We start from the raw sequence: 16,355 nt of genomic DNA on the forward strand, positions 1-16,355 counted from the left end.
TACATACTCATCTCATATGTATATACTGTACTCAATACCATCTACTGTATCTTGCCTATGCTGCTCTGTACCATCACTCATCCATATATCTTTATGTACATATTCTTTATCCCCTTACACTGTGTATAAGACAGTAGTTTTGGAATTTTTAGTTAGATTACTTGTTGGTTATTACTGCATTGTCGGAACTAGAAGCACAAGCATTTCGCTACACTCGCATTAACATCTGCTAACCATGTGTATGTGACAAATAAAATTTGATTTGATTTGATTTGACATTAGACTGTTGAAAATCTGTCCTTTGGTCTGATGAGTCCAAATTTGAAATGTTTGTCTTTGTGAGATGCAGAGTAGGTGAACGGATGATCTCTGCATGTGTGGTTCCCACCGTGAAGCATGGATGAGGTGGTGTAATAGTGCTCTGCTGTAAGACTGTGATTTATTTAGAATTCAAGGCACACTTAACCAGCATGGCTATCACATTCTGCAACAATACGCCATTCTATCATTTGTTTTTCAACAGGACAATGACCCAACACACCTCCAGGCTGTGTAAGGGCTATTTGACCAAGAAGGAGAGTGATGGAGTGCTGCATCAGATGTCCTGACCTCAACCTAATCGAGATGGTTTGGGATGAGTTGGACAGCAGAGTGAAGGAAAAGCAGCCAACAAGTGCTCAGTATATGTGGGAACTCCTTCAAGACTGTTGGAAAAGCTTTCCAGGTGAAGCTGGTTGAGAGAATGCCAAGAGTGTGCAAAGCTGTCATCAAGGCAAAGGGTTGCTACTTTGGAGAATCTAAAATAGATTGATTTGTTTAACACTTGTTTGGTTACTACATGATTGTGTGTTATTTCATAGTTTCGATGTCGTCACTATTATTCTACAATGTAGAAAATAGTCAAAATAAAAAGACAATTCCTTGAATGAGTAGGTGGGTCCAAACTTTTGACTGGTACTCTATATACAACAATTTTGATAAAATATTTAAATTTGACCACTATTGTTCATAGAAGCATACTGAAAAACACTTCTAAATGGCAGAACACAGGGAAAAAAATCATATAGAATAAGGTTGTGTTTTTTCTATTCCTAGGAGATAAGAAAGCTAAGGAAATATTGTTTTTTGGACACAACGACCTCCATAACTTAAAAAAATAATAACAGTACCGATTACCTTCAGACAAGTCCTGTGACACTTGTGGGGGTCGTAAAGCAAAACGGAGAACATAGTGTTTATGAGAATCTCCCCTTTCCATAGTGGGGTGATATTAGTTTGTAACCCAAATGGTTCGGACGCTACAGACGTTTTCATGAGAAGATTGATTTTAGTGATGCTTCATGGCCTAACAAACATCGCTGTAGCTCGGCCACCTTCCACCGCAGATGCAGAAGGGCGACATAGCCGGATAGAGAACATATTTTTCTTAAACTGACAGATTTTGATGGGGATTTTTTTAGTATGTTACTTAGACACGTGCATCAAGATACTATTAAAGGCTTACATTTAGGATGGAGAACTTCACTTAGCGTTCAACACCATAGTGCCCTCCAAGTTCATCACTAAGCTGAGGACCCTGGGACTGGAACACCCTGGAACACCTCCATCTGCAACTGGTTCCTGGATTTTCTGACGGGACACCCCCAGGTGGTGAGAGTAGGTAACACATCCGCCACGCTGACCCTCAAAACAGGGGCCCCTCAAGGGTGCGTTCTTAGACCCCTCCTGTCCTCCCCGTTCACCCACGACTGCGTGGTCGGGCTACACTTCAACACCATTATTAAGTTTGCTGATGACACAAGGGTGGTAGGCCTGATCACAGACGACGATAAAACAGCCTACAGGGAGATCAGAAACCTAGCAGTCTGCTGCCAGAACAACCTCTTCCTCAATGTCAGCAAGACAAAGGAGCTGATCGTGGACTACAGGAAACGGAGGGCCGAGCACAGCCCCATTCACATAGAACTGCCTGAAGTGGAGCAGATTGAGAGCTTAAAATTCCTCGGTGTACATATCCCTAAGGATCTATTATGGTCCAAACATACCAACACAGTCGTGAAGAGGGCTCGACAACGCCTTTTCCCCCTCAGGAGGCTGAAAAGATTTGGCATGGGCCCTCAGATCCTCAAAAGGATTATACAACTGTACCATTGGGAGCATCTTGACTGGCTGCATCACCGCTTGGTATGGCAACTGCTTGGCATCCGACTGCAAAGAGCTACAGAGGGTAGTGCATACGGCACAGTACATCACTGGGGCAGAGCTACCTGCCATCCAGGACCTCTATACCAGGCGATGTCAGAGGAAGGCCCTAACAATTGTCAAAGACTCCAGACACCCAAGTCATAGACGATTCTCTCTGCTACTGCACGGAAAGCGGTATCGATGCAGTCTGGAACCAACATGATCCTGAACAGCTTCTACCCCCAAGCCATAAAAGACTGATCATTAATAAATTGATAGCCATTATTTATTTTGCACTAACTTTGACTCATCACCAACACTGCTGCTACCGTTTACCATCTGTCACTTTATTCCTAGTTATATGTATATACTCATCTACCTCAATTACCTCGTACCTCTGCACATCGACTTGGTACCCCTTGTACATAGCCAAGTTAGCGTTACTCATTGGTCATTACTATGTGTTTTACTTTAATATTATTTCTCTATTTTCTTTCTCTGCACTTTTTTGGAAGGGCCTATACGTAAGCATTTCACTGTTAGTCCACATCTGTTTTACGAAGCATGTGACAAATACAATTTGATTACCTATGGGAAAACTGGCAAAAGTCATTTGATCATGATTAAATGTTTGTTTTAAATCACTTTTTCCAGAAGGAACTTCAGTTAAGTAATTTTAGCTTTAAAAGTTTCTAAGACCATTAGATTTAAAAAATGTTTTAATTAGTTCCACACATCAATAACAGGTGTTCGAATACGATTATTTAGAATTTTAGTTCTTTTTGAACAGGAGACAAATGTGTCAGGTACAGGACATCACACCAATCTACACCTCAACCACCTCCCTTACACCTAAAGTGGCATCAGTTCCATCACTGGTATTTGTGATTTTATTGGACTTTCGGAACAACTGGAGGCAATTCAAAGCTTAATAAAATATTTTAATTGTATTGTCTTTTAATATGAACATATAAAAAGACAAACAAAACATTTACATCAAGGATTGCAAGCCACTGCTCATGCTACCTTAAGCATTATTATAATTGAGTTCCTTAGAAACAACATGTACTTCACCTCTCTCGCCTTGCCCACGATATGAAAAAGCTTGAGGAAATCTTATCTGTGCAGCGATGTTCTTCTACACTTTTGCACCTGTAAATTTAAACAATGTGATTTAAATCTGTAAAGTAATTTATGTTAGTTGAAGATTAAATTCTGCAAGATGTATTAACATGTTGCTTAAATGCATTAAGTTGTACAACGACTGTCATTCAGGGACATGGCTACGGTTTGAGTTTCTTTTACAGAAAGTGCCATCAATCATTGCGGGTTTCCCATGTTTACAGGACTCACCAATCGGTATAACAATCCGCAAGCTATATGGACATGTCATGAGTACTGCAGAATATTGGAAGACCAGGTTAACATAAAAGACCAGAGCCCATAAATTTCCTCAAGGTCGTTACCATCTCATTATTAGATTAGGTATACTACTACACTTTGGACAAAATGTCTACGCAAGTCTGAATTCAGGATGATCACAAAATATCAATATGCTAGTCAAATGCATGCATCATCAATACCATGAGACATTTTTGGAATTTAGAACACACAGTTCTATAAAAACAGAAATGCCATCTCTACAATTCTGAATGAAAACAGGGACTATCTTGGGGTGAGGAATCTAATGACCTGGAAAGTAAATAAAAGTGAGAGGATATTTAAACTCATACCATCCATGTAGCCAAATTCTCTCAACAACATCAAAAGATGAACTGTTTATTACAATTTTAACTGTGCCTGTGGAAAAAAGCTCCTCTGAAGAAGCTATTACGGATGTAGAGGACATTCATCTAGGATCTATGTGATATTAAATGCTGATTTCTGAGGGTAATATCTTTGAACTGGGAGGAGGCAGAATGTGTCATTGGTTAGAAGTGCTAAGTTTCCTCAGAGGAAAAGGAATGGAACCTGTCTAACAATGGCAGTGCTTTGTGCCACAATCATTCACTCTTCCACAAAAAGTCCAAACTTCGTAAGTGTTCTGCTATCCCTTACTGAAAACGTGTACAGATCAGAGCCGTATATAAATGCTCTGGTAAAGCACTCTTTCCATTGAGACATTTGTACATTTTAATATAAACTGCCATTCAAATAAAAGACGCGAAGCAATCAAATATCAATAAATAAAATACTTAAGACGAAGAAAATTAAGTCAAAAAGGATGACGACACTAACAAATGAATCCCATTCCAGATCTGAAGATACATCCCTCAAGTCTTCCACTCCAGGGAAACAAAAAAAAAATAAGTTCATTCATTTTCTTACTGAGCCTTCCTGTGTAGACCAGCTCAAGTAGCCAAACAACTGTGGGCTCCAGCCTCCACCAATCTTAACTCAAAACAAAAAGGCACCCAAATCTGACCTAACAACAAGATCATGCCTCAACATGATCTTGACCAATTGTGTGGATACTAATATTTGTGACATGATCATTCTTTAGTTAGAGCCTTATTCAATAAAAAATAAAAATAAAAAAAGAACTCTAGTCCAGTTCAAAACCCTGCAAAGCTCTCAGGATATCAGGGGAAGGTTGAATGCAGCAGTAGTCAGTCTCTAGACTATCCAACTGTTGAAAACAGACATGAAATAGGCAAGTGAAAAGAATACATCCTGCATTTGTTTCCTTGATCAATATGAACAACACTGGCAAAACAGAACACTGGGAAGAATCTGAAAAGAGCATGTTCCAAAACCTCAAATGAGAACTGCTTGTTTTTGCAAACTCTCCACAAAGACAATTGCTTGTCATATGAATTCAGCCACCAAATCAAATCGTAGATTTCAATGCAATGAGGGGTATATACAATAACTTGTCAAAGACACAGCATTCCTGGGTCGTATTCAGTAGGCACAAATTGGAACAAAAATGCTCGAATGGAGTTAAATAGGGAGGTACCAACTGTACTTGTCCAATAAGAAATGCTCATTCTGTTACAAACCATAAAAATATGTTTTGCAACATGTGCCCTAATAAACACGACCCTGATTCCAATAACCCATTCCTTAGAAAGGCCATACATAAATTGTTTGGAAAAGTGAGGCGAGTGAGCGAAAAAAAGTTAGACAATAAAAATAGACCCTCTTGTTAAATACTATAGCAACCTTAGTTCAGGTGCTACTCTCTCTGATCAAGTAAGTTTGCTGTGTATGACTGAGGTAGGTTGTCAGCATTTAAAGACAATAAAAATGGGGAAAGGTTTTGTTAGAGCTAATTTATTTTCATTGTCTGAATAAATTAAACAGAACGAAAAAGTAGGGGTGTTCAATTTAATCATATTCCAGAAAAATCTAGTCTGTTGTTCGTGTCCCAAATGATTCATTTAAGTTATTTTGACCTCTTACCACTGAACTACTGAGGAGGCTCCATATCTCCCACTGCCTGCGATCACAAAAAGTGACGAAATTCTGAGACGCAAACACCAAATGCTTGTGGCTTTGAGAGCCTTAAGTTCAAGTCAAATACAAAGTACAAGAAGATGGAGGGGATAAATAGTTCGGGAGGTTACTCTTTTCAATGGTCTTTATGATGGAGGATACAGAATTTGAATGCTGGGAGGGGGAGGGTCACAAGTGTCAGGGAGCTGCTTTTTCCAGTGGTGTATTGAGGAAGCCTAACCACTCCAGAGGTTGACAGTGCATGTATGTGCATGTGTCTGTGTGAATATATGCTAGAGTAGTGGGGGCGGGTGATGTAGTAGGGACTAATGATTTCCAGTCCTCCAACCTAGCCCAACCCTCTCTCCCAGTCTGTGGGGTCAGTCCGCCAGTCAGTACGCTGTGACCAGGTCCTTGTCATAGTCGTATCGGCCCCTCTTGGGGGCGGGGCTGTCCTGGCTGTCCTCAGTGTCGTCGCTGTCTCCTCCAGCCCCTCCCCCCTCCTCCTCCTCCTCAGAGTCTAGAGTCAGATCAACCACCACTCCTCCTCCCGCCCCCCCCGCCGTGGACCCAGCTCCTGACTTCCCCGTCTGGCTGGTGCTGCTGTGGGCCGGGGAGTGGCCATTTACCTCAGGAACACCTGAGAAGAAGGAACAGGTTCACACACTATTACAAACCAATGCTGTTTAAAAAAAGATAAACAGACATGACCTACACAGCGTGGCATCTTAAATTAATTTTGAAAACTTAAATTAAAAATCAAAACGTTAGTCTGCAATTGTCAAAAAGGCAATAATGGCAATATTTGACATGCACTTACATATATCCAGAACAGGGTAGTCAGGCGTGTTGCTGCGTTCCCTCTCCTTCTCCTTCTCATCTCGGATGGGTCTCCATGAACCGTCAGTCAGATATTCAATCTCCTCAATATCCTCATGGGTCTCTTTTAAGATCTCAGATGCCAGCCTGAAACATGAGACAAACAGTCCGTAAGAGAAGTACATATCATATCAGGACACACAAGAAGGGATCGATCGGATGTGTCCCACAACACACATTATCAACTTTCAAATCTTAGTTAGGAAGTTTGTGGAATTTTATTTATCTAGGCAAGTCAGTCAAAAATCTATTCTTACTTACAATGACAGCCTACCCCGACCAAACCCTAACGACGCTGGGCCAATTGTGTGCCACCCTATGAAACTCCCAATCACAGCCAGTTGTGATACAGCCTGGAATCGAACCAGGGTCTGTAGTGACACCTCTAGCACTGAGATTTAGTGCCTTAGACCACTGCACCACTCAGGAGCCCAATGGAAATGGTTTGATATTTCTACTATTCTACTCTGTTCCACAATAGAACAGGGAGAGGCAACAGCCTTATTGAAAATGTAGCCCAGTGTAGGTAAGCCATTGCAGGTTTTAACAGGAGTCTACAAATTGCTCCAAAAATCAAAATATTTGTTTCCAAGGTTGACCCATGCAAAGAGGAAGCGTGGTTCTCAAATTCCTGTGAGGGTAGTGCTAGTAAGTCTCAACGTGCCTTACTTACCCATCGATGGTGAGCAGCTCAAAGGGAGCCTGCTTGTCACACACAGGGCAGGTCCACGTGGGCTTCTTCTCATTCATTTGCAGGAAGAAGATCGCGTCAAAACACTGCAGGTGGGCACAGGTGATCACCCGACATGGAACACCTATCCGCATCTTCACCAGCTGAGAGGAGGAAAGGGAGACATGCCATTACCTCGACTATCCTGTAACCCCGCAAATTGACTCAGTACCGGTACCCCCTGTATATAGCTTAGTTATTGTTATTTACATTTATTGTGTTACTTTTTGATTGATTCTATTTTTAGTTTAGTTTATTTAGTAAATATTTTATTAACTATTTATTGAACTGCAATGTTGGTTAAGGGCTTGTAAGTAAGCATTTCACGGTAAGGTCTACAACTGTTGTATTCTGCATTTCACGGTAAGGTCTACAACTGTTGTATTCTGCATTTCACGGTAAGGTCTACCTACATCTGTTGTATTCTGCGCATGTGACGAATACACTTTGATTTGATTATTAAGCTGTGGACAAATGGTGGGTTGTAACCTGTTTGTCGTGAGTTCTCTTTTTTTGGTCAGAAACAACTGAAAGGTTTGTGACTTCCTCTCTTGGGTGGATATGGATTAGGGTGGGAGCCAGATACTCACAGGACAGATGAGGGACACCCGTAGCCCTGTGGTAGCGATCTCACTCTCTGGATCAAAGCGTAGCTTGTCCTGGACTGGACACAGCAGAGAGAAACTAGTTGAACATCACACAGCATTACACAGTGAACATCACTAAAATGCAAGAAGCATGGAAAACAGGGAGAAAGAAAAATGTTGAGGCCACTTACTGCGTTCACGACAGCGTTCTGCACTCTCCACTGAGCAGTGTTTGAGTTGGCCGAAGAGCTCTGCTGATGTGAAGACCCTCACTAAATCCACTGCCACAGAGTAGCGCTGCACACAGAACGAGAGCAGTGAGCAGAATGAACACTGGAAAGCAGCAGATATGAATTTTTACAGAAAACAAACCACACCATTTCAAAAACTTGTCATAAAAATGAATAAAAAACCATTTGGAATACAGCAGCGAGGTTTTCAATTACAGAACAGTGTCAACCAGAGACTGACCTTGCCGAAGTTGCCCCATGTGACAGTGACCCGGTTGGTGGCAGTGGAGAGTTGTAACCAAGGTGTGATGTTGACTGGGCGACAGGGCCGACGCGGCTCCACACCTGGCTTATTAGAAGGGTAGTAACCCTGTACACAACAAATATAGGCATGTTAAGCCTCAAATATTTAGGCATTTTCTTCTGATTAGTTGGTTGGTTTGTATGCCTGATGTGATTCCCCATCTTGAATACTCACCGGTACATGACAGTAAGACTGGTTGACTTTGACAGCAATATTGGGAGGGTACTGATCTTCCTGGACACCGATGGAGTCTGTGTAACAGATTCTGTAAAGCATCGTAAAAACAGCATAGGAGGTTGATTGGTTAGCAGTGTTAGATAAGTGGCAACATTTATGGCTCAGGGAATGGCTCAGACACGGAGCCATTCCCAATGAATGGTTGAGGTGGTCAGATGTCATTCAATACACACATTTCAAATTGTACACCATTTTTTAAATTTTTTTACTTTCACTGTTGACAAACGAGGACACTGTAGAGGAAAACTTTCCAAATGTCAACAGAACAAAAAACCATCATCTCAAAGTAAACTGTAGAATGTTGCGTGGTTCTCCCATGACTTAGAAAAGCATGTGCACTGCAGTTTATTAGGCTACAGATGAAATAATTGATGAACTTCACAGGGTGGTGAAAGTGCACAGTGATGATCTTAATGCTCCTTTCCAGTAAATATTGAGGGTCTTAGTTTGACGCTAGTGACATGATCAATGCTTGGCTGTCAATTGACAAATAAAAATGATCTTGCGCTTATCCAAAATGTCATCATGAAGCCTACCCTCTGCGAGCTGTTGGCTAGAGCACACGTGCTAAGACAAGTGGGCACATTTACCGTTTGTTGCAGACTTCTTGTGCCAAAACCAACGGCAGAGTTAAAAACTGGATGGAAACTCATTGTACTTGTTTTGTTTTGGTAAATTAAAAGTTTTACGACAAAGTGCTTTTTATGTGCATGTCATTCCGCACAGCTTTTAATAAACAAGACAGTTTGATGGAAATCGACCACTGCTTGTGAAATGTGCATATTTTAAGCAAATATTTGCATGAAAATCTAAACAAATTGCTATAAACCTAGATACTGATATGGCATAGGCTATAACTGCATACTTGAGTTTTACAAATCGACTGTATGTACCTAACATGTACAGTACTTGTCAAAAGTTTGGACACACTCATTCAAGGGTTTTTCTTTATTTCTACTATTTTCTTCATTGTAGAATATTAGTGAAGACATCAAAACTATGAAACACAAACGGAATCATGTAGTAGAAAAAAAAAGAGAAGAGAAAAAAATATATATTTGAGATTCTTCAAAGTAGCCAGCCTTTGCCTTGATGACAGCTTTGCACACTCTTGGCATTCTCTCAACCAGCTTCATGAGGTAGTCACTTGGAATGCTTTCAATTAACAGGTGTGCCTCGTTAAAAGTTAATGTGGAATTTCTATCTTAATGCATTTGAGCCAATCAGTTGTGTTGTAACAAGGTAGGAGGGTATACAGAAGATAGCAATATTTTGGCCATATGGCAAGAACAGCTCAAATAAGCAAAGAGAAACGACAGTCCATCATTAATTTAACAAATGAAGGTCAGTCAATACGGAACATTTCAAGAATGTTGAAAGTTTCTTCAAATGCAGTCGCAAAAACCATCAAGCACTGTGATGAAACTAGCTCTCATGAGGACCACCATAGGAAAGGAAGACCCAGAGTTCTCTGCTTCAGAGGATACGTTCATTAGAGTTACCAGCCTCAGAAACTGCAGCCCAAATAAATGTTTCAGAGTTCAAGTAACAGACACATTGCAACATCCAATGTTCAGAGGAGACTGTGTGAATCAGGCCTTCATGGTCGAATTGCTGCAAAGAAACCACTACTAAAGGACACCAATAAGAAGAAGAGACTTGCTTGGGCCAAAAACACCAGCAATGAACATTAGACTGGTGGAAATCTGTCCTTTGGTCTGGAGTCCAAACTGGAGATTTTTGGTTCCAACTGTATCTTTGTGAGACGCAGAGTAGGTGATAAAATGATCTCCGCATGTGTAGTTCCCATCGTGAAGCAAGGAGGTGGTGGTGTGATGGTGCTTTCCTGGTGACACTGTCAGTGATTTATTTAGAATTCAAGGCACACTTAATAAGCATGTGTACCACAGCATTCTTCAGCGATACGCCAACTAGGCACAGACATCTGGTTTGTGCCTAGTTGGACCATAATTTGTTTTTCAACAGGACAATGACCCAACACACCTCCAGGCTATGTAAGGGCTATTTGACTAAGGAGGAGATTGGTGGAGTGCTGCATCAGATGACCTGACCTCAGCCCAATTGAGATGGTTTGGGATGAGTTGGACTGCAGAGTGAAAAGTAGCCAACAAGTGTTCAGCATATGTGGGAAGTCCCTCAAGACTGTTGGAAAAACATTCCAGGTGAAGCTGGTTGAGAGAATGCCAAGAGTGTGCAAAGCTGTCAAGGCAAAGGGTGGCTACTTTGAAGAATCTCAAATATAAAATGTATTTTGATTTGTTTAACACTTTTTTGGTTACTACATGATTCCATGTGTTATTTCATAGTTGATGTCTTCACTATTATTCTACAATGTAGAAAATAGTAAAAAATAAAGAAAAACCCTTGAATGAGTAGGTGTGTCCAAACTTTCGACTGGTACTGTATGCATCAACTATACGTATCTATGCAACTATATTAACAGTAGGATTGGTGGGCTGCTGTGTGTAAAACGGTTTGACATCTTAACTCACCTAAGAACCACCTGGATTGCCTTCATTCCTGGCCGAAGCTCACTGAAACAACAAGAGGGAAAAATTATGGTACCCTCAGTGCTCATTCAAAGTCACAAGCAGTAGGATAGACAGTTAACTTTTAATAAAAGTGTTATACTCACGTTGAGTTTCTGACTTGGTCCGCTTGGCTCTGTGTTAGCTCAAATACACATTGACTGTCCTGCAGTTTCTCACTGTTCTGGGCAACTACAAGGACAGGTGCAGAAAAATAGATCATACACATTACGAAGCATAGTGATGTTGTGCAATGTCCAAAATGTCCTTAGTACTTCTAATTTTAATGCCATGGCATGTTTCTATCAGTAATATACAGTGCATTCGGGAAAGTATTCAGACCCCTTGACTTTTTCCACATTTTGTTATCTTACAGCCTTATTCTAAAATTGATAAAAAATACATTTGTCCTCAATCTACACACAATACCCCATAATGACAAAACAAAAACAGGTTTTTAGAAATGCTTGCAAATGTATTAAACAAACAGAAATACCGTATTTACATAAGTATTCAGACCCTTTACTATGCACACTCAATTGAGCTCAGGTGCATCCTGTTTCTATTGATCATCCTTGAGATGCTTCTACAACGTGATTGGAGCCCATCTGTTGTGAATTAAATTGATTGGACATGATTTGGAAAGGCACACACCTGTCTATATAAAGGTCCCACAGTTGACAGTGCATGTCAGAGCAAAAACCAAGCCATGTCGAAGGAATTGTCTGTAGACCTTGATACATGATTGTGTCGAGGCACCGATTTGGGGAAGGGTACCGAAAAATGTTCTGCAGCATTGAAGGACCCCAAGAACACAGTGACTTCCATCATTCTTAAATGGAAGAAATCTGGAATCACCAAGACTCTTTCTAGAGCTGGCCGCCCAGCCAAACTGAGCAATTAGGGGAGAAGGGCCTTGATCAGGGAGGTGACCAAGAACCTGATGGTCACGGACAGAGCTCCAGAGTTCCTCTGTGGAGATGGGAGAACCTTCCAGAAGGACAACCATCTCCGCAGCACTCCACCAATCAGGCCTTTATGGTAGAGCAGCACGTCTAGAGGAAACCTGGCACCATCCCTATGGTGAAGCATGGTTGTGGCATCATCATGCTTTGGGGATGTTTTTCAGCGGCAAGGTCTGGAGACTAGTCAGGATCAAGGGAAAGATGAACGGAGCAAGGTAGAGAGAGATCCTTGATGGAAAATCTTCTCCAGAGCATTCAGGACCTCAGACTAAGGGCGAATGTTCACCTTCCAACAGGACAACAACCCTAAGCACACTGCCAAGACAACACAGGAGTGGCTTCGGGACAAGTCTCAATGCCCTCGAATGGCCCAGCCAGAGCCCGGACTTGAATCCGATCAAACATCTCTGGAGAGACCTGAAAATAGCTGTGCAGCTCCCCATCCAGCCTGACATAGCTTGACAGGATCTGCAGAGATGGATGGGAGAAACTATCCAAATACAGGTGTGCCAAGCATGTAGCTTCAAAGCCAAGAAGACTTAAGGCTGTAAATCCCTGCCAAAGGTGCTTCAACAAAGTACTGACTAAAGGGGCTGAAATTGTGATATTTCAGTTTATTTTTTATATATAAATTAGCAAACATTTCCAAAAACGTTTTTGCCTTGTCATTATTGGGTAGTGTGTGTAGATTGAGGGGGACATAAAGAAAATAATAAATAAAAGAAAATCAAATTTTAGAATAAGGCTGTAACATAACAAAATGTGGTAAAAGTCAAGGGGTTCTGAATACTTCCCGAATGCACCGTATGTGTAGGGCCAGGGCCCAATTGCCAGGGGGTTTTCTGACCACAAGACCTGACCAGGAAGTATTCTTCTGAGCTTTATCGTTTCAGCAGTAAAAATGTTTGGGCCTCTCTACAAAGACTAGCCTGACATGTCACTGCGAGTAAAAAAAATAATACAAAAATCACTCACTCAGCTCCGTTGGCAGCAACAGCTTCTCCAGAGTTTGGTAAAAGGGCAGTGACACCAGCTTGACCTCAGCTGCTGGTGTGGAGGACAGCTTGGGGATGCCGTTGAGGTAGTCTGTGCCCTGTGTGCCAGTGGGCGAGGAGCTGAGGGAGGAGTAGGCCACAGAGACCCCCTCCGGGCGCCGGGCAGCCAGCCAACCCGACGCCTTGGGGAAGCGTGACTCATAGAGCTGCCGCACGTTCTTCAGCAGCTCTGGGCTGCACTCTGTTTGCACCAGCCTCAGCGCCCGTCCCACCAGGTCCTGCTTCAGACCACTTTTACTGCGGCCCATGGAGGCCAGCAGCGTCTGCAGGTCAGACACCCGAAAATTCTTCACCATGTTCTGGAGGGAAGACAATGGAGAGAGGGACAGGAAGAAGAGGGGAGGTTTTGGGATTACCATCTTTGATTCTGGATTACAATCTTTGGTTTGGATTCCTTGACCCAGGCAAGTCCCAATAAGAAAAATAGCCTACACAAAGAGATGGGCACAGGTGTCTAAAAAAAAGTTTTTTTAAAAGTGTATACTCAGGTCATTCCAACTTATTTTTTTGCTGGGTTGAAATATCAGTGTCAGTATTTGCTTGGAGCAATATTTCCCATCCATACCCTCTAGAATTCAGTAACGTGACCTATGAGCCCCTTCTGTTCCTAACGCCATACATTTATTTCCTGCAAGCAAAACCGAGACTGGTCCCTCATTTAACTACTATAGGACACAACACCGGTATAATCGAAGACCCAGCAATGCATGGAACGTTAGCTAGCTATTTAGTTAATAAGAAAATGACCTTACAAGTTAGCTACATCAGTCAATCTCATCAACTGACTTAATTTCTACAGTTCGTGCATAAGCCTCAGTGACATGCTTACTGTTTTGTCCAGACAGCGGCATTGAGCAATTGCCTTGTCTGACAACAGAGGCTAGGCTATTGGTTACATAGCTAAGCTAACTCCACTTGTTCTGTTGTCACCCCCAATACTGAAAATACATCCGACAATACATCCGCTGTCATTTGACAAGTCAAATGGACAACGGATGGCCCGAATGCTTAATGCAATATCTTGCTTAAACACTGAATGGTACAATTTCACGCCGACTCCCTGCTGGCGAATGTTTATGGTCTCATCACTTTGCCATGTCCCTGCTAACTAGACGCACTTAGCAGCGCACGGAAAACAGTTTCAATATACCAATTAATCAACCATCACTAAGTAGCTAAGTTAAACCATTTTAGACAGTATTCATGACACACCCTTACAGTTTCCCAGCCTAGCAGGCCATCCCCCACGCTACAGCAGACCCTTTTCTATCAACCCAGGCGAGCGGAGCTCTGCTTACCATCGCTTCCACCAGTTCGGCCGCCATCTTCGTACAGCAGCCCCGCGAGAGCCAGAGCCGAAAGACAGTCCTTCGCCAATGAGAGACAGAGGGGTCGCTGGTCGACGGTTCTCTGCTTCCAATCACAGCGCAACTACATCACGAGCCTCAAGGAGTGTGTTGAAAGTAGGCGTGCCAGCATTGTTTTAAAGTGACAGTACAACTTTTTTTTAAACACTAAAAGACAGGCCTCCCCTACATGTTAGGCCTCAATTATAAGAAAACATAACCAGCCTCCAAATAGCTGAACGTTGGTGTTTGCTGAGTTTTATACTACCGAGACAAAGAGAATATGCGTTGTGGAAATAATTCAAATTCAACACCAGAGGAAAGCATGACTTGTTAAATGGGGAGAGGCACATGGCCAAATCAACTCCTGACCGAGCGAAAACATCCACTTCGGGATTTGCAATGAACTATTAGCTATCAACTGTAAATGCTTTGTATATATATATATATATATATATTTTTTTTTTTTAACACAAAACCTAAATAATCCCAGGGAGTCAAGTCAAAATGCAGTACACAGATGTAGCGTACTGAAGTCACATTCTGATGAGAGGTTATATTTGATTTTCAATTTGAAAATGCAGTGCATTGAATTAGAGCAGTCATGAGTTAAATAAATCCCGATTTCACACTCTCCATTGAAGATCCATTTCTGGATTTCCAAACTTTGTGATTTGTGCTGAAGAACAGAAATGGTACAAATTGATTCATAAAATCTAATTAAAGATTATATACGCTGTCATATATCATCTTTGATAAATGTTAACTTAAGTATACTATTGGAACAATACATAGTAGTCTAACTCTGCTCTGGGTCTTTATTGAAATAAGAAAAGAAAAACGCAGACACTAGGCCCTCCATGGAATGAGTTTGACTGCTGGATAGCCTCAAAACTAATTAAAACTATACTTTTGATACTATGGATGGTCAGTCCTTGCATCCATATCTCTGTCTATGTATTTGAAAGTGGTTACATTTCTCCAGGCCAATCCCTCAGCTGTTTACCAATACACAGGTGGATGTAACCTCTTTGTTATTCGTTAAATGAAGGATTCTAGCTTTAATTAATGACACATTTTACCACATGGCTCACTCATTATACTTGGATAGTACTGTATATGCTGTAGTAGTAGTTCCACAACTCGGACAGACGAGGGCGATATATTCCACTGGTGGTTCTTCATTCCTCTCATTCTTTGGCCAGTGTGAGACGGTTTGCATGCCCTACCTTGTTCTAATACAGCATTACAACTTAGCTTTCTTTACTGATGCTAAGGACATTCCTGGAAAGTATAATTTTGAATAAAATATAATTGAGGATAATACATTTTATAGCAAGATTATATACAGAACAGGGCTATAGTAGTTTAACTCTAGAATAGCACAAGTGCAACACTTTTTTTTTAGTGTTATAATAGTTACAAATAGTCAGCAGCATTAAAGCTTTTTACATAGAACAATTAAAAATTTCATATTCTGTTTGGAACCTAGCAACTGTGACAAGACCTATGCGAGAAATAGGCAAATATTCGTAAAATAATGAAGTTGAGATAGTTCTGCTCTTGATTTGGCACTCAACATCTGCAACCAAATTATTTAATTTAGATCAAGTAGATAAACTCAAGCAGTGTAGTTTGAGTTATTATGTCTAGCCTCTTGGCTATTGTCATTGTGCCAAAGGAGTTGTATTTTAGCATATCATTTATGATAAATTATTTAATGTTTTATAACAGAAAGGCTTACAGTAAGCCTAACTCTAATGATGCGCACTATGCAGCGCATCCTCTGTTCGAAAACCATTTAAGTGGGGATAACGCTGTTTAAATGCCTTTTGGTGCTGCTGAAGCACC

The 16,355-nt window shown here is 41.3% G+C and overlaps 1 protein-coding gene across 1 annotated transcript; it reads right to left on the reverse strand.

The window, feature by feature from the left end:
- Positions 1-5,444: 5,444 nt before the first annotated feature.
- LOC110521438 (E3 SUMO-protein ligase PIAS4-A) lies at positions 5,445-14,504 on the reverse strand. Its single transcript, XM_021598984.3, has 11 exons — positions 14,457-14,504; positions 13,079-13,457; positions 11,246-11,330; positions 11,103-11,144; positions 8,527-8,617; positions 8,290-8,418; positions 8,010-8,115; positions 7,822-7,895; positions 7,175-7,335; positions 6,443-6,588; positions 5,445-6,262 (listed from the first exon to the last, which is right to left on the reverse strand). Exons 1-11 carry the CDS (start codon positions 14,481-14,483, stop codon positions 6,015-6,017), a joined length of 1,488 nt encoding a protein of 495 aa, XP_021454659.3. The 5' UTR covers positions 14,484-14,504; the 3' UTR covers positions 5,445-6,014.
- Positions 14,505-16,355: the final 1,851 nt, after the last annotated feature.

Source organism: Oncorhynchus mykiss, chromosome 4 (assembly GCF_057628025.1).
Source record: "Oncorhynchus mykiss isolate SJ-2025 chromosome 4, ASM5762802v1, whole genome shotgun sequence".
Taxonomy (NCBI): Eukaryota; Metazoa; Chordata; class Actinopteri; order Salmoniformes; family Salmonidae; genus Oncorhynchus; species Oncorhynchus mykiss.

Excerpts from the sequence above, each read along its gene's own strand:
- LOC110521438 (XM_021598984.3), bottom strand. The coding sequence starts at position 14,483 with ATGGCGGCCGAACTGGTGGAAGCGATG. Across the intron at positions 13,458-14,456 it reads CCGAACTGGTGGAAGCGATG|AACATGGTGAAGAATTTTCG; the intron begins GTAAGCAGAGCT and ends TCTTCCCTCCAG. Across the intron at positions 11,145-11,245 it reads GACCAAGTCAGAAACTCAAC|TGAGCTTCGGCCAGGAATGA; the intron begins GTGAGTATAACA and ends TTGTTGTTTCAG.